Source organism: Schistocerca piceifrons, chromosome X (assembly GCF_021461385.2).
Source record: "Schistocerca piceifrons isolate TAMUIC-IGC-003096 chromosome X, iqSchPice1.1, whole genome shotgun sequence".
Classification (NCBI taxonomy): Eukaryota; Metazoa; Arthropoda; class Insecta; order Orthoptera; family Acrididae; genus Schistocerca; species Schistocerca piceifrons.
The window spans coordinates 381,477,966-381,496,797 of NC_060149.1; the positions used below are offsets into that span (position 1 = coordinate 381,477,966).

The 18,832-nt window shown below is 42.2% G+C and overlaps 1 protein-coding gene across 2 annotated transcripts in view; it reads right to left on the reverse strand.

The window, feature by feature from the left end:
- Window positions 1–478: 478 nt before the first annotated feature.
- Window positions 479–18,832, reverse strand: part of LOC124721534 (ras association domain-containing protein 8) — an 85,345-nt gene continuing 66,991 nt past the window's right edge. The window contains exons 8-9 of one of the 2 annotated variants that reach the window (XM_047246559.1): window positions 8,943–9,072; window positions 479–2,011 (exon numbers count right to left, since the gene is read on the reverse strand). In XM_047246559.1, the coding sequence (XP_047102515.1) occupies window positions 1,911–2,011; window positions 8,943–9,072 (231 nt within the window). In that variant the 3' untranslated portion in view covers window positions 479–1,910. The remainder of the gene's footprint in view (window positions 2,012–8,942; window positions 9,073–18,832) is intronic. The other variant, XM_047246558.1, reaches the window with a different exon arrangement.

Below are 18,832 nucleotides of genomic sequence, written 5' to 3' on the forward strand. Positions count from 1 at the left end.
CAAATGGTTAGCTACAAATAGAGGGGTCTGGTATAGGGTCCACTCAGCCCTTCTGAGACCAAATGAGGAGCTGCTTGAACAAAGAAATAGCAACATCATTGGGATTCATCTACAGCCAGTAATGGTTAGCGGAATTGGCAGTGTACTGATCACGTCCCATGACCATAGATTACTTCTTGTACTGACTTGTAGGCAGCATGTGGTCTGTCACAACAGCCTTAAGGCCTAATCTGTCAATGATGTTTAGTTTTTTACTTGTGTAATTTGCACAGCCTTTGGTGGCAATATTGTAATATCACACTTTTGAAATTCTTTAGTGTAGTTGCCTTTTTTTACTGCTCCAACTTAGGCGTGAAGAAGATCTGCAGTGCAGACTGAAACTAGTATTAAAAAATACAAAACTGTGATCCCTATAGGGTTCCTTTATTTAAATGATTGCAATTACAATGAAGTATGGTGTAAGTTTGCTTATCTTCTCATTATTTCAACTAACAGATTATTAACAACAGTCTTTTCTATTTTAACGTTGACCTTGTTTGCTAACAGAAAACTCACAACCCCATCAACAAGAAGGAAATGATATGTGTGGATGTGTGTACATTACTCCCCCATATCATGAAACAGAAAATTAAACTGTCACACTTCAGATTGTTAGTAATTCTATGAATTTTTTAACATTAGGAAAAAATACATAACACCCTGTTGCTTTCAAATGTGAATGGGAGCACATACAGTGTATTCTACAACATAAATGTACGACAAAAAATTTTCATAACACTTCACTTTTTATTGTATACGTATTATGATATGAACTTTCCTTTCACACTGCACAAAAGCTGTACAGGTCATAAATAATTGGTGTAAATATGGTAGATATTGCATTTTCATTTGTAAATATACATGAATTATTCATCTAACAATATTTTTCTGCTAAATGCATTTTTTAACCTCTAATGGGTGTATTTTGTTCACGGTGTCTTCCCCCTTCTTTCAAAAACTTAAAAAGACAAAAGTATATTCACATTGCTTTAGAAAATATAAATACATGTAACAGTCAATTAAAAATAAATCACACAAAATTGTGTGTACAGTCAATGCTTGTGCAATTGTATATTTTTACCAGTTCTAAATTTTGGGATGTAACAATTTCACACATACTAAGTGCAAAATATATTACTCACAAAGCCTGTACTCATCAATAGAGTGCACTGAAATAATAATATTACATGCAGTATATTTTTGTAAATGGAATATTGCAAAAGTAGGTGCAAAACCAATAGAATTGAGGATTAAATCTCTATGTTTAAACTCAAGACACATAATTGAGCAGTCAAATAGAAAAATACACCACTGATGACAGCAGTCTGCAATATGGATCAATGAAACGTGTCATTTTTCAAAATTTACTCTGCATTTAATGTAAGAAATGCTTGAGAGAATATAAATTTTGCTGACAGTTTTGAAGGTTCTTGACCCATGCCTTAATGCAGATAACACCCACAGTGGTTGATATTAACGTTGTAAGTCTACTTGATTTTATCAACATGAAAACAATGTAATTCTAAATATCAGAGTTACAAGTAACAGACAGCAAGTGAAGCATTCAGTTTCTATTTTTGCCTTACTAGAAAATACACTTGTATTTCCCAAAATTACAAGCATACAAATAGAAATCATCTTAAACAGAACCACAAAAATTATTTTAAAAATAAAAGTTTTCTACTTTGGTTCTTCAGTGTTTACTGGAAAAAGATGTGTGTTGGCTGAAAGACTGGTGAAAATTATGACTTTTTTCTCATTAAATACACAAACATTAAAAAAATTAAATACAGCTTCATTCATTAAATACACAACTATGGTAAAGTACTTTTCAGATATGCACAATCTGGTACATGTGAACATGTAAACCACTACACCCACACACCATGGGGATTTTTACTTGTAGGAACAGCATTTTCTAGTTGTCTGGGAGAACCAATCATCTTGCGAGTGCTTCCTGGTTTATGGGGACCTAGAAAATTTGAAATACGAAAAAAGGTAATAATCACTCAACTTCCTTATTAACCCTCACAATACAAACAGTATTTAATGTTTTAAAATTTTGAAAACATATTTATTGTTTTAATAAAGTCTTCTACCATATTCCATAAATGTATTAAGGTTTTCAATTAAACTTAACCCAAATATTTAAGTCTTGGTAGTAGAAGCAAGTTTTCACAATGCATGTCACACACACACACACACACACACACACACACATTATATATATGTGTCATAATGAAACCCCCCCCCTGCCCCCTTTTGTTAGAGACAAAATTTTTGCTGACAATTCCTGGCAATGCTAGGCTCCTTTTGCACTGGTTAAGCCCCAGAGAAGCAGCACCAGGGCATAAGCACTGTGAGGTGTGCATATGCCTTGTGTGTTATATATAATCCAGTCATCCACTCTACATGAAACACGGTGGCCCAGCCATATTAAAGTCCTTATCCTCTCCTAAAGCATCTTTCTCAGCTGAGAGACATTCATTCTTAAGGTTTTCTTACTGAAAATCACTATCAGTATACTGGTGTAGGTAGTATGCAGCACACTTGGTTAGTATAGCCTGCTACTTCTGTAAAATTTCATCATACCAGGGCCAGAAAATACTAGAGGACACCCAGTGTGCCAGAAAACATGAGAGAACATTTTGCCTCTAATGGTTGCTTCACATGACATGATCTATTACACTTAGAAGTTTGATGTAACTTTGCACATATCTGGAATTGAAGAGTAGGTATGTGCATATGAAGGGCCATTTAAAAGGCTGTTGCTTCAACCGATATCAGAAAAAAGCCAGAATTCATTTGCCGAGCTTGTTTCTTGACAATTTTCTGCCTTTTGTATTTACCTTGTGTTATAACATCTTTAAACATGTTTCAACTTGTTAATATTTCTGAAATCACTGAAGTGTTGTACAGAGGTACCATCACCCTACATTACCACAAAGGACAAAATGGCAGCATATTTATGAACACTAACAAATCTACTTTGGATATTTATTGCAATTGTATGCAGAGTTATGATGACAAACAGTGTTCATGGGAAAACTTAATCTGCTACACTAAATATAGTAATACCCCAGACTTAAACAATAGGTAGCACAGAGCGACAACAGTATAAACTGTATTCATATAAGTCGGGGTCCAATTTTGATTACTTACACACACACACACACACACACACACACACACACACACACACACACACAAAAACAAATGATATTCATTTTGGAGCAGAAACTAAAGAAAGCAATGAAATTTAGAAGAAAAATGTTTAATAAAATGTTAAACAATGCAAAAAATTATGTAACAACACATTATTATGCATTATAACAATGTAAACCAAAGCTTTTTGATGTAGAAGGCATTGTAAAAATCTAACAATATTGTCTGGCACATCAAACTTTTTCCTTCTCACACAAAATTTACTCACAGCATGCTTGTACATTTTTTATTCCTTGTTTTGCAGCAGAAACACGCATTTCACTGGGACCTGCAATTGGGCGTAGATCCCTCAGAGCAGTTGCTGGGCCACGTCGTCCGTAAACAGCCCTTTTCGATCTATCCCAGGCATGTTTGGAGAAGATGCTGGGGCCGCTCTAGTCAAGCGATATCATTATCCTGCAGGAAGTCATTCACAAGATGTGCACGATGGGGGCACAAATTGTTGTCCATGAAGACGAATGCCTCGCCAGTAAGCTATGCATTGCACTATCGGTTGGAGAATGGCATTCACGTATCATACAGCCCTTCCATGACTACCAGTGGCGTATGTGGGCCCCACATAATGCCACCCCAAAACAGCAGGGAACCTCCACCTTGCTGCACTCGCTTGACTGTGTGTCTAAGGCGTTCAGCCTGACTGGGTTGCCTCTAAACACGCCTCCGATGATTGTCTGGTTGAAGTGTTATGCGACACTCATTGGTGAAGAGAATGTGATGCCAACTGCCAATCCTGAGTGGCCCATTCGGAATGTTAGGCCTATCTGTACTGCACTGAATGGCGTTGTGGTTGCAAAGATTGACCTTACCATGGACATTGGGAGTGAAGTTGCACATCATGCAGCCTATTGCGCATAGTTCGAGTCATAACACAATGTCCTGTAGCTGCATAAAAAGCATTAATCAACATGGTCATGTTGCTGTCAGGGTTCCTCCGAGCCATAATCCGTAGGTAGTGGTCACCCAATGCAGTAGTAGCCCTTGGGCGGCCTGAGCAAGGCACGTCATTGACAATTCGTGTCGATCTGTATCTCCTCCATGTCCGAACAACATCGCTTTGGTTCACTCCGAGATGTCTACACACTTCCATTGTTGAGAGACCTTCCTGGCACAAAGTAACAATGTGGACACGATCGAAGCGCAGTACTGACCGTTTACGCATTGTCGAACTACAGACAACATGAGCTGTGTAACTCCCTCTTGGTGGAATGGCTGGAGCTGATTGACTGTCGGACCCTCTCCATATAATGGGCAGTGCTCATATGGTTGTTTACATCTTTGGACTGGTTTAGTGACATCTCTGAACAGTCAATGGGACTGTGTCTGTGGTACAGTATCCACAGTCAATGTCTATTTTCAGGAGTTCTGGGAACTGAGTGATGCAAAACTTTTTTGATGTGTGTATAACAAAAATTTCTGTGAAATAAAAATAAAACTATAACAAAAATGAAGCCAGCCTGTTCCAATCCACATATCAGTGGAATCAAAATCTGCTGCTGGATAACATTCAGTATCATAATAATATGCTCTTGGATCCTCCTTGTCACGTTATCCAAAAGGTGGTCAAGTTGCTTCTGTTCAGGCCTGTCCCAACTTTCGACAGCAGCCCTAGTGAGGTCACTCAGTGTGAGGAGGCTTTCTGTAACAATGCATTGCAAGTTATAACTGGTCCCAGGCATGTTCAATCGGGTTCACAACAGCAGCAGACCATTCCATTAGGTCAATTCCTGTCTCCTGGATGAAGGTTTATGCAAAGTGGGTGGAGTGGGGTGGGGCGTGGTATGCTAGTGCTTTTTCATATGGAATGATAACCCCATTCCTGTAATGCTGACTGTAGGGCTGGGCGAAAGCCTGGAGTATCCAGTCTTCATGCTTCACAGCCCTCAAATTATCTGCAAGAGAAATGAGAGGTGTCCGACATCAGTACACTGTAACGGCCTGAACCATGACTGACTCACATCTCTGCTGAACAAGAGGGACTGCATGCCTCAGATGTGCATTAGAACCTGGCAACCTCCATACTCCTCTATGACAATCATCAGACATCAGATAAATCCTGCACTTGTCAGTGAAGATAACTCAGTGTCACTGATCCAGGTTTTGTTCCAGGTATTGACTAGCCCATCTCATTTGCACACCATGGTGCTGCTAGGGGGTTGGGATGCGTGTGGCACGGGGATGGTGGTGGTGATGGGGGAGCAGCATAGAATTTTTACGCTTGTTTGTAGCACATGAATAGAGGCCAAATTTATCATGTGGAGACTGTCACTACCATCTGGTTCAATGCAACCATTTTAGTTGCTTATAAAAGGCAGCCATCAGTATTGTTGCATTCTTCTCATGGTAACTACAAGCCATAATTTGTGGGTAGATCATTAGCTAAATTGCCAATTGAAGGTAACCATTACAAGGCAGATCTTTGTCATTTTGTTTGGATGACGGCAATTCAGTGTACTACTTAGCATGTTGACAACCCTTCCGGCTGAAATGTGTCATTATGGACACTGTCTAAGCTTCAATTTTAAATGCTTCAAGGCATATTGAAAAACTGAATTACATACATGAACTGCAGTGCCCTGTTCATGATTGGAGAGACACAGCTTTACACTGAATTCCACTGATGATGTAGGTTTACCTGTACTTCCATTTTTCTGATTGCTACATAGTTATTTCCATTTTCTTAGTAAATTCCATATTTTTGTCACATCTAAGTAGATTTTTATTTCCTTTAGAATCCCATTGGTCTGAATTTATGCCAAGGGCAACTGCACTTCTGTATCTTGCACTAAATGTTTTAAAATGATGTTTAGGTAACTTACAATTAAGTTTTGCTATATTCTTGAATGCGATTATTTCTGGTCATGCCTGACAGTTTTAAGAGCTTACTAGCCATCATTGTTGATATCCGCAGGCCCAAAGAAATTGGACAATTAATAAATAACAACACATATGTACTGATTCTTTGATGTAGCCATTGCACAATTAGTTACATAATCTAAACCTACTAAACTGAGAGACAGTACCAATATCAAGTGCAGAATGTTTTTTAATCTCTCTGATGTGTCAACAGGCAACTACACCCTAATCTGATAATGATAATGGTACAGATCATTCACAATACACCGTCTCAACAAAAATCCAGACACCTATTAATGGACACCAATATGGGATGTGTCCGCCCTTCGCCATTATGGCAGCTTGAACTCAGCTGGTGTCTGAATGGCAGTCCATTCTTCCTCAAGAGCCAAAACCTGAGGAGGTAGTGATATTGAAGGCTGCAGTCTGGAGCAAAGTTGATGTTCTAATTCATCCCTAAGGTGTATCATTGGGTTCAGGTCGTGACTGTGGGCAGGCTAGTCCATTTCAGGAATGTTATTGTCCATAAAACTTTACCTCATAGTTACTGATTTATAGCCAACTTCATTGTCAAGATGATACAAACAATCACCACCTTGAACTGTTCCTCAGCTGTACACAATATTGTAATCTGTTTTCATATCCTTCCACATTTGGTGTTTTCTTAAGTGCAATAAAGGGATCATACACAATATCGAGAAACATCCCCATACCACAAATCACCACCTCTGTACTCCACTGTTTGCACTAAATATTATGACAGGTGACGTTCTCCAGGCACCTGACAAACTCAAACTCTTCTGTTGGACTGTCACAGGGTATAGCATGATTAATCACTTCAAATCACTCGTTTCCAGTCATCCAATCCAGTGCCATCACTCTTTATACCAACACAAGCACTGATTACAAAAATGTGTGGCTTATGAGAAGCTGCTCGACCACTGTACCCCATTCTTTTTAATTCCCTACACACAGTCATTGTGCTACCGTAATGCTTGACAATCCCTGTCAGTACATGAGGTCTCCACGGTCTTGGTTTAGCTATGGTTGTTCCTTCATATTTCCATTTCACAATCACATCAGCTTTAAAAGGGTTGAAGTGTCCCTGAGTGTTACTCACGTGACATCCAATGACTAGTCCACATTCAAAATAACTCAGTTTCTGACTGACTCATTCTGCTGTTATCGCTTCTTTACTAACACAATACCCCTTGTCTCCTTTTACACTGTTGGGTCTGCCTATCTTGACATGTAGTAGCGAATTCCGCACTACGTAGAGGTGTACAGATACTTTTGATCGGATAGTATGGCAACTGGTTTCCTTTACGTATCACTTTTTATATTCCATCCTGCGTTTTCCACCATTGTATCAATTTTTCTTGGTTTTATTTGTGCTAATTCACCTAATAATGTAATCTGGAAAATTAGAAGATATAGCACCATACAGAGATAACAGCAGTTTACATAATGCAGTCTACATTACCCATACAATGATTACAAAAGTGTTAAATACAATCTCTAAAAGCAGTAAGTACACTAAGTGATCAAAAGTATGTGGACACCTGCCAGAAAATGACTTACAAGTTTGTGGCGCCTCCATTGGTAATGCTGGAATTCAATATGGTATTAGCTCACCCTTAGCCTTGATGACAGCTTCCACTCTCGTAGGCATACGTTCAGTCAGGAGCTGGAAGGTTTCTTGTAGAATGGCAGCCCATTCTTCACAGAGTGCTGCACTGAAGAGAGGTATTGATGTCGGTCGGTGAGGCCTGGCATGAAGTCAGTGTTCTAAAACATCTCAAAGGTGTTCTATAGGATTCAGGTCAGGACTCTGTGCAGGCCAGTCTATTACAGGGATGTTATTGTCGTGTAAACACTCCGCCACAGGCCATGCATTATGAACAGGTGCTCAATCATGTTGAAAGATACAATCGCCATACCCACATTGCTCTTCAACAGTGGGAAGCAAGAAGGTGCTTAAAACATCAATGTACGCCTGTGCTGTGATAGTGCCACACAAAACAACAAGTGCCACACAAAAACATGACCACACCATAACACCACCGCCTCCGAATTTTACTGTTGGCACTACATACACTGACAGATGACGTTCACTGGTCATTCGCCATACCCACAGCCTGCCGTAGGATTGACGCATTATGTACGGTGATTCGTCACTCCACACAACATTTTTCCAGTGTTCAATCGTCCAATATTTATGCTCCTTACACGAAGCGAGGCATCGTTTGGCATTTACTGGCGCGATGTGTGGCTTATGAGCAGCTGCTCAACCATGAAATCCATGTTTCCTCACCTCCCGCCTAACTGTCATAGTACTTGCAGTGGATCCTGATGCAGTTTGGAATTCCTGTGTGATGGTCTGGATAAATGTCTGCCTATTACACATTATGACCCTCTTCAACTGTCAGCGGTCTCTATCAGCCAACAGACAAGGTCGACCTGTACGCTTTTGTGCTGTACGTGTCCCTTCACATTTCCACTTCACTATCACATTGGAAACTGTGGACCTAAGGGTGTTTAAGAGTGTGGAAATCTCGCGTACAGACGTATGACACGATTGACATCCAATCACCTGACAACGTACAAGGTCCGTAAGCTCCGCAAAGTGCCCCATTCTGCTCTCTCATGAGTACCTGGCCCTAATTCACAGCACAATGCACCTAATACAAAAAAATATGTTTTTGGGGATGTCCGGATACTTTTGATCACATAGTGCACAACAGTCACATGTCATTAACTGATGCCAGTTAACCGCTGAAATAATATAATAGCTAAATTACAACATTTATTTAAGATATAAATACCTTCCAACAAGTGTTTTATTTCATCTGCAGGAGCTATAGCAAGGCTTTGCAAATTAGCTTCTTTCATTTCTGTGACAAGATGCTCCACCTGACGTTTCTTGTCAGCGATTGCAGATTCAAGGGCTGAGACCTTTAACAAAATATTTTATAAAACTTAATATTTGTCCCTCATCAGTGACAGGGAAATGTAGAGACTATGATGTATTATTACACAGCAACTAACCACCTTTTAAAAAACATAAATGAACGAATTAAAAATCATGTTCATTCTGCATTAAGCAAAACATGAAACTCCACAAAACAATTTAAGTTTAATGTCATGTTGTTATTAGTCAAAATTTTCTTTAATATATGTGAGTTGCAGCTTGTACTTACATTACACGCACACGTAAAAAGAATACAGTCAAGCTGTTTGTATGATACTTACATTACATGCACACGTAAAAAGAATACAGTCAAACTGTTTATATGATGCAATCAAAATGCTTTATTCTCTCTCTCTCTCTCTCTCTCTCTCTCTCTCTCTCTCTCACACACACACACACACACACACACACACACACACACACACACACACTCACTGTGCTGTAATGATCGCTTCTAGTAATACGGACCTATGCAGGCCTTTGTTTATCTGAATCGCCAATTTATAGTTTCACAGCAAAAGCCTACTTACGATGCCAGCCAGGTAAAATTCTTTAATAAAACAATGGGACTTAATGTAGGTCTTCCGGCTACAGGTTAGAATTTAATTTGTCCATCATGATGACAGTTGGAGTCCATGACTGTGAATTAAACTACATGAAGATGCAACAAGCTGCCACTTTTATGTAACTTATTTATGTCAAGACATGTTTCAGATCTTCACTCATTTTCAACTGGTGTATAACACACATACTTCATCAATACTACTCTTTGTTGACTGCATCTGCCTCTTTTCTATAGCTTGTAGCTCCATGGTTTGCATTTTTATACATAGCACACACACACTTTTAAATTTACAGATGTGTTGATGCAGCACTGCATTTGTAACGTGGCCAACTGACTTGCAATTAAAAAAAATTAAATAAATAAATATAAAAAAACACAGTACTGATGAAGATATAAATGTATTATGCAAACAAGATGGTTGGAAACCAAAACGCATGTTGCCATAAATAAAGCTATATGAAAGTGGCAAGCTACTTCAAGTAATTCAGGTAAATGTTTGGTACAAGTAATATGCGCACTGATGTTAACAATCTTCCACAGAGCATTCCAACCATGCAAGAAGAAGATGCAGTATGCTCCAAATAATACCCATGACAACTATGAACAACAATATAAATGTGTCCGTAGTTTCAAGGAGATTTAACTTCAATAAAGTGAACTGAACATGATGTATCTACTGAAGCCTTCATTTGTGTATAAAAAGGAAAATTCATTTGAAAAATCTATAGAATTATGAGGGAGAATTGCTGGCCAGACCCCTCATCCACATAACAGGTGGGCCCCTTCTCATCCTGGAAACTGAATGGCCTACCCTTTCCTTTTTAACTTTCCCCTACCTATCCATTCTCTTCATAGAGAATGATATAGGAGTTCTGAAAGTCATGCACTTTTATGTAAGTATATCTGCAGTACTGCAGTATCTACCAGTGTCATTCAGACAGTAACATTACACCATCCACCACAGCCACTCACTCACTGCCCATTTTCCCACATATTTACTGATTTGTTTAATCTTGTGATGCTGGCAATAGATGTTTGTACAGTTTTTGTTTATGTCTCTTTCATTTTGAATGGCTTCAATGTAAGGTTGCAGGAAGTGGAAATATCCTTCACTGGTACCTGTTGTAACCCGGATTGATTATCTACTCCCTCATTGCAGCAGTAGGAGTTATTTTCAAAAGGGAGTTCTCTGCCCATGTGGATACAAATGGTTCAAATGGCTCTGAGCACTATGCGACTTAACTTCTGAGGTCATCAGTCGCCTAGAACTTAGAACTAACTAACCTAAGGAGATCACACACATCCATGCCCGAGGCAGGATTCGAACCTGCGACCGTAGCGGTCACTCGGCTCCAGACTGTAGCACCTAGAACCACACGGCCATGTGGATACAAGTCTAATGGCACCACATCTGAGCTATAGGATGACTGGCCAATAATGGTTCAGTGAAGGTGCACATTATTGTGCTACAGAAACACTTGTACTGGAATCTTCCTGAGGCAAATTCAGTTGGAACTGTCACTGACCTCTTCCTGTGTGGTGAAATGTACCTGTAAATTAATAATTGCACCTCTTAGCACTGCATTCACAGTTAAGATCCAAAGACGATAACAATGTCTTGTCCAGCAGGGAGCGCTTCCTTGAATTTCTTGTTTCTGGATGATTGTGTATTGTGTCCCACCACGTAAGAGATTGAAGTTTTGTCTCTATCTTCAAATAGTGAACCAATGTTTCATTACCTAGAGTGAAACAATGGGGCCATATACCGGGGGCCCCGGGAGGTCAGGCCAATATTTCAGAGTGTGGAAGGGGGTAGAGGAAGGAAGGTAAAGGGCAATTATTAAGAAAGTTTCCAAGATAATACATGTCATCCTTTTTCCTTCTCTACTGGCATGATATTTTTAATCTTCTTCACTTCTCTCCTGTAACCACCTGTGCTTCAAATATTTTCATAATCATATAATCCACACTGTTAGATTCATGGCTGTCTTTTTTTGGAACTATATGAGTGTTAGTGATCAGTTGGTTGGTTGGTTCATACAGTAATGGGACTTAACTGCATGGTCATTAGCCGCTTTTCCCTTAATCACACAGGTCTCAGATTAAAACCACACCCCAAAAGAATACTATTGCCTGAAATCTGGGGAAGGAGCAAAATACGGAAAACTAAGTATAACCACACTTAAGGAGAAAACAAAAGTAGCAACCCAAAATTGAAAACATTAACTAAAAGGAAAAAAAGCAAGAGAAGGTGTTAAAACAATAGAGCAGATGGCCTGGGCTAACTGATCGCAAGAATAAAAAAGGATGAGCCAGCCACTCTGCAACACACTAAAATCTCCAGCCTAAAAACACAAGGTAAGAGAAACACAGACAGTGGAAAGATGAACACCAAGTTGAATAGACAGCACCAGAGGCAGTGAGGAAGAGTTAAAATGCAGGTAGGATGAAGGCCTAGGATAGAAAGCCAGACACCCACCCTTAGAATGAGTGATAAAAAAACCCTCTCGGATAAAACTTGAAACTAGATCAGCCATAGAGGCACTGTAGTGCATCAGGAAGGTTAACAGTCTGCCCCAGGGTGGCTAAAATTGGACAGTCCAACGAGATGTGGACCACTGTCAAGCTTGAACCACAGCAACACTGAAGTGGATGCTTGCAACATAGGAGATGACCGTGAGTCAGCCAAGTACATCCAATGCGGAGCCAGCAAAGGACAACTGATTCCTTGTGAGGGGCTCGCATGGCAGACTGGCACACATTCATTGTCTGCTTTACTAAACGTAACTTATTCCGCAAAGTCAGGGAGCGACATTCTGTATTCCAGAGCCCAAAACCTTGTGGTGGAATATCGATCACAGATCAGTGTCTAGTATTCCAATCTCTTTGGCTACCCTGTTCGCAAGTTCATTTCCTGGAATTATGATGTGTCCTGGGGTACATAAGAAGACCACTGAGCGTCAATGTCGTCCGAGGATGTAAATGGACTCTTTGATGGCCACCACCAAAGGATGGTGAGGATAGCACTTGTTGGGAGCTTGTAAGGTGCTCAAGGAGTTGCTACAAATGAAGGACGACTCCCTGATGCAGGAATGGATATTCTCAAGAGTGTGAGAGATGGGTACCAGTTTTGCAGTGAAATTACTGCAGCCATCTGGCAAGGAGTGCTTTCCAGTATGTCCTACAGGAGCATAAGCAAACCCAACGTGACACTCATCCATCAAGCCATCGTTGTAAGCTACCTCTGAACCCTGGGAGATGTCAAGAATAGAGAGAAACATGTGACAGAGAGACTCGGGGTGAACTGAGTCTTTTGGCACTTGTGAGATGTCTAGATGAAACTACGGTTGAGGTATACATCATGAAGATGTACGTGAGTGGACTCGGAGGAGAGGTGGTAAAGGGAAGACTCGAGTTCAGTGAGAAGGGACCAGACACAGACTGCAATTGTAATGCCCGATCTGGGCTGTCGTTGTAGGAGATGGCTCACCACCTTAGGGAAAAGGAGACAGTAATTGGGATGTTTAGGCAAGCTGCGAATGTGCGTAGTGAACTGAGTCTTTTGGCACTTGTAAGATGTCTAGATGAAACTACGGTTGAGGTATACATCATGGAGATGTACGTGAATGGACTCGGAGGAGAGGTGGTAAAGGGAAGACTCGAGTTCAGTGAGAAGGGACCAGACACAGACTGCAATTGTACTGCCCAATCTGGGCTGCCGTTGTAGGAGATGGCTCACCATCTTAGGGAAAAGGAGACAGTAATTTGGGTGATTAGGCAAGCTACGAATGTGCGTAGTATAATTTGCATGCAGTTGTTGCCGCCTGATGTGATGGAAAAACCTCAGCTTTGTGAGTAGGCTGTTCACAGGGCTTGTTTGGAAAGCTCCCGTCACAAGTCAAACTTCACAGTGATGTATAAGGGTCCACCATCTGCTATGCTGGGAAGCATCAAAGAATGTTATTGTGCTGCCAGCACTTTTGCTTAAGTTGGGGAAGATGGGGAATCGAAGTTAAGCGGGCACTGAAAACCAGCCCTAAAAAGCAACAATAGCCCGCTATATTAAGCAGATGGTCTTCAAGGTAAAGTTGTGGATGTGGGTGAACTGTATGTCGGTGACAGATGTGCATGATCCAAGTCTTGGCGGCTGAAAACTGAAAGCCATGCGCGAGTGCCCATGACTGCACCTTTCGTAGAGTTCCCTGCAGTCAATGTTCAGCCACATCAATAGCAGATGAGCAAAAGGGCATACAGAAGTCACCAGTATATAAGAAGGATAATACTGAGCACCCCACAACTGCTGCGAGACCATTCATTGGCACTAAAAAAGAGTGGGACACTCAGTACAGAGCCCTGCAGGACCCCATTCTCTTGGATATGCGGGGGAACTGTGTGCAGCACTGACTCAAACTCTGAAAGTGCAGAGTAACAAAAAGTTCTGTATAAAAATTGGGAGTGGGTCCCAGAGATTCCACTTGTGCAATGTAGTGAGAACATGGTGTTGCCAAGTAGTTTCATAGGCTTTCGTAGTAAAAAAAAAAAAAAAGAGAGAGAGAGAGAGAGAGAGAGAGAGAGAGAGAGAGAGAGAGAGGCAATAAGGTGATGATGGCGGAGAAAGGCTGTTCGGATGGCAGACTCCAGGTACACCGGGTTGTCAGTGCAAAAACTGCTCTGGGATGGAGCCAACACAATTGCCGGCTCACCATATGATCGAGCAGTTTGCACAGAATATTAGTGAGGCTAATATGACAATAGTCATCCATATCTAGCAGTTTGTTACCAGGTTTTAGCACTGCAACAACAATACTTTCTTGCCATTGCAATGAAAATTCCCCATTGCTCTAGATGTGGTTGAAGATGGCAAGGAGATCATAATCCACTGACAGGTGTTTAAGCGTTTGGTGATAGCTGCTGTCAGGGCCAGGGGTTGTGTAAGGATAATGTGCAAGGGCACTGAGACATTCCCACTCACTAAATGGAGCATTCATTGTATGGCCCAGGGTGACATATAGTAAAAGATAAGTCTTGTTGCTCCACCCGCTGTTTTAGGGTACAAAATGAGGGGTGGTAATTCTCAGACGCAGAGGTTCGAGCATACTGCTTGGCAAAATGCTCTGCAACTGTGTCTGGGTCGGTACATACAACTCCATGTGTGGAAATCCCAGGTATACCTGCAGCGGTCTGATATCTGTAAAGGAGTCTGAGGTTAGTCCAAACCTGGGAAGGAGAGGTTCGTCTTCCAATGGTAGAGACGTACCATTCCCAGCACTCCTTCTTCCATCTTTTGATTAGTTGAAGGACCCGGACTTGGAGCCATTTGAAGGTAATTAGGTGCCCCACTGATGGGTGCTGCTTATGGCATTGTAAGGTCCACCTACGGTCCCTAATAGCCGCAGCGATTTCCGGTGATGACCAAGGCACTGTCTTCCGCCAGGGGCAACCTGAGGAACAAGGGATTGCCAATTCAGCTGCAGAAACAATGGTTGTAGTAACATTCTGGATCGCAACATCGATGTTAGCAAGCAATGGAGATCCAACAGTGATAGTAGAGGTGAAAGTGTCCCACTCAGCTTCGGTAAGAGACCATCTGGGCAAGCATCTAGGTGATGCCGGGGGGGGGTCAGGAAGAGTGGGAAGTGGTCACTACCACACAAGTTGTCGTGAGCTCTCCAGCGGATAGACGGTAGAGGGCCAGGACTGCAAACTGCGAGATCAATGGCCGAGCATGTGGCTGAAATGAGTGGGGGCAAGGATGCAAAGGTTGAGTTGAGTATCACGGCCAGTAATCTTGGTTCCACTCCACAAAGGGCTATGGGCATTGAAATCACCCAGATACAGAAAAGGTGTGGGGGAGTTGAGAAGTTAGTGCAGTGGTACTTAACTGTCTGGAGCAAGGTAGATGTTGCAGCTGGTAATTTCCTGCATTGTCCTCACCCTGACAGCCACAGCTTCTAAAGGTGTTCGAAGGGGCACAAGCTCGTTACATACAGAGATAAGGACATATTTACATACTCCACCTGATATCCTGTTACAATCATTACGATTTTCGTAATACCCGCCACTAAGGGCTGGGGTCTCAATTGCTCAGGGGGAGGGGAGGGGCAAATTGCTCGAAACCAAGTTTACTGATGGGCAATGCAAAAAGCAAGTGTAACACTTAAGAGTTGTCATAGCTCAGCCAGGTGGGAGAAAAACTGATGCAATTCCACTAGAGAATGACACTTTCTGTAGTCTGGGAATGCATGAAGGGGCCAAGGAGGGAGTTTAGGCCTTAGGGTCTCCTACTGCCACTGGCTGAGTGCTTGTAGCCATTACCGTTGCTTCTGAGGTGTCGGAGAGATCGAGGTCCTCGTGGGATGCTAAACTCTCCATCTTTTCCTCAGAAGCAGAACTTTTAAGGAGCGGTGGTGTGGGGCCACCGAAGTCGCTCATTTCTTGACTGTCTTCTTCTTACTCTGTTTGTCCTCTCGCTGCTCTTTAGGGGCTTGCTGAGAGGGCTTCTCTGAAACAGTTTCAGGTACTGAGGATGACCATGAAGCCCTTTGACCAGCAGCTTGTGACTCCTTTAGCCACTGGGTGGTGTCCACTTTTGCAGAGGTGGTGACCTTGGAAGGTAGAGTCCCAAGGGACCCCTTCCATGCGAGAGGAGCTGGAGGAAGCTGTTGCTTCTCCAGCTGAGGGGAGGACCGATGTTCCGGCATTTGGGGGGGGGGGGGGGGAGGGCCTTTTTCCTCCCGAAGTAGATGTTTTGCGACCGATGTGCCCCTAACTACCAAATGGGTGGGGGACGGAAGGGGAAGGGTGGGGTGGGGGTGATAGCAGACTTCAGTCATTCTGGAAAAATCCTTATGACACATTATTATAGATTAAATTCTGGATCATCACATTTTTCCACAATTTTTAACATTGTAGCAGCCCCAGAGGGTTTCTGGTTATTCTTTGGAAGCTAGTAGTAAAGCACAGCAGACGCCAGAGACAGCCAGCAGGCACAGTACATTGGCATGTCGTTTGCAGCAACAAGGTCATTTATTCATTCAGAGATAGGCCAAGCTTGGCACCCCATTCTTGTTGAAACAGAGGATAATTGTCTCAGCAGGCTGAGACAGGCAATTATTTCACCTTCAGGGCATGAAATTGTTGTCCTGTATGTGTCCCAAAGCAGTACACCACCATAAAAACTGAGCTACTGACTCGTATATAAACTCTCCGATTTCAGTTAAGGTCAAAGCAGTCCACCAGCAGCTATTGGGACAGCTGGGTGATAAGTGGACATGTACCAGCCAGCAGCCACCATCAGCTGGGGCCTTCGCCACTGCAGAGTCATCTACTGGTACTGATCTCTCTCCTGGGACTTAGTAACATACCACTGACGGGGTGTGTGGCATGGGGAGGAGGGCTGTTCCTGGCCCACTGCAGCAGCAGCAGCAGCAGCAGCTGACTCCTGCCCAACAGGCCAGTGGGTCGATTCCAGGACAGTGTCACTGCCCACTTGTCTTCATTTGTATGGGGGCTGTGGCTGCATGCACTGCCGTTTGTCGAAGCAAAGCTTCTCGCTAAGAAACTGGCTTCCCCTGGAAGCATTCCAGCTGCTTGCAGCACCACTGATGCTGACAGTTTGCCACACAGCCAGTCGTACTGGGTCACACGTTGCTAAGCTGTACATTCGTGTCGGTAATCCTGGGCACACGTCACAGCCGCAGGCTGTGCAACCAGTGTCAACACACTGCGCACAGTGACTGACCACATGCTGAGAGGGGGGGCTTGGCCGCTGCACTGCAGCGACCGTCTGCAGTTACATGAGTCATAATAAAGAACTTGTTTTGTTGCAATTGTTTCACTGAAGCCTCTGTCTAACACCATCGGCTCAACCAGCAGCTGCCAACTATCCCAATAAAAGTAGTGCACCGACGCCCCAGGATCTACTTCAGCTGGTGTCCTCTCCAGTAGATGTCAGAAGATCCAACCTGCACGCAGCACGATGTCGCAACTGCAGCAGGCAGTACTATCACAATGCGGTGAGTGAGAAAACTTTTGTTCTACTTCTGGATGTAGAAGAGGTGGGGTCTAGACAAGAAGTACATCGTAATCTGAGAGTACTTTGTTCAGGACAATAGAACCTGCAAATGTACCACAGTTTTTTGGTAACTGTAAGGAGAATTATTTACATGCTGTTAGATGTACGCAGTGTAACTTGCTATGGCGTAGTGCACTATGTACCGAATCTGTATCAGTAGTATGTCGTATGTGCCACCGCTATGGGCATACAGCCAGGCAGTGTACAGGGTCTACATGGTCGATAATAAGGCATGAATTATAAATAGGTTATAATTATTAGTGTATGAATGGTTGTGAATGTGGATAGGATGCAGAGACAAAGGTGTGTCCAAATCTGAGGCAGTGAGGATGTTACTAGGCAAAATAGTTTAACAACAGATAAGTCAGAGTTAGAGACAAGTTGAAGTTAGGGATGAACATTTAGCATTTGCTCAGCTACCTGTACCTGAAGCAGATCCAGCCTTTGCTGCAGTGATCACTCCCTTTTCTGGTAGGGCAACTGTTGATATGGTGTCTTTTTTTGGAGAACCTGAAGACATCAGTAGAGATGGGTAGTTGGTTGGATAAAATGTGATGGGCTGGTGAGGCAAAAACAATTGTTAGATGTATGGAAGCGCAAAAAAAAAGGTTTAACAATTGAGGCACGGTCTCTTGTAACGGTACAGGAAGAGAAATAATGAAAGGTTCCTTCAGGAGCAACTGAGTATGTTTATAAAAAAACACCACAGTGAAATGATAGAGAAGTTTGTGGACAGAATATGTGACGTCAATGTACAGACATATGAGTTGGGGAGATCAATGAAATGAATAAGGCAATAAATACTGCAATATGCTCAGCATGGAGCACTTGACGATTTCCTGAGGGGCCTTCACTTGACATGTTGAGACAAGTGCGGACATGTATCCAAGAAGATCTATATTCTGTAGTTAGATTAGCAACAGAACTCAAAGAAAGTAATACAGCAGCCCATGTATGCAATAACCGTGGGGGTATTCTCCGATAATTTGAAATGCTACAAGTGAGGTTGATCAACACACATTCAGATGCAGTGTCAACAACCTCACTGGGTAGGAAGGATGGTTATCAGCGGTGGAATAATAAAAATGGCCATAGAGGTAGATGA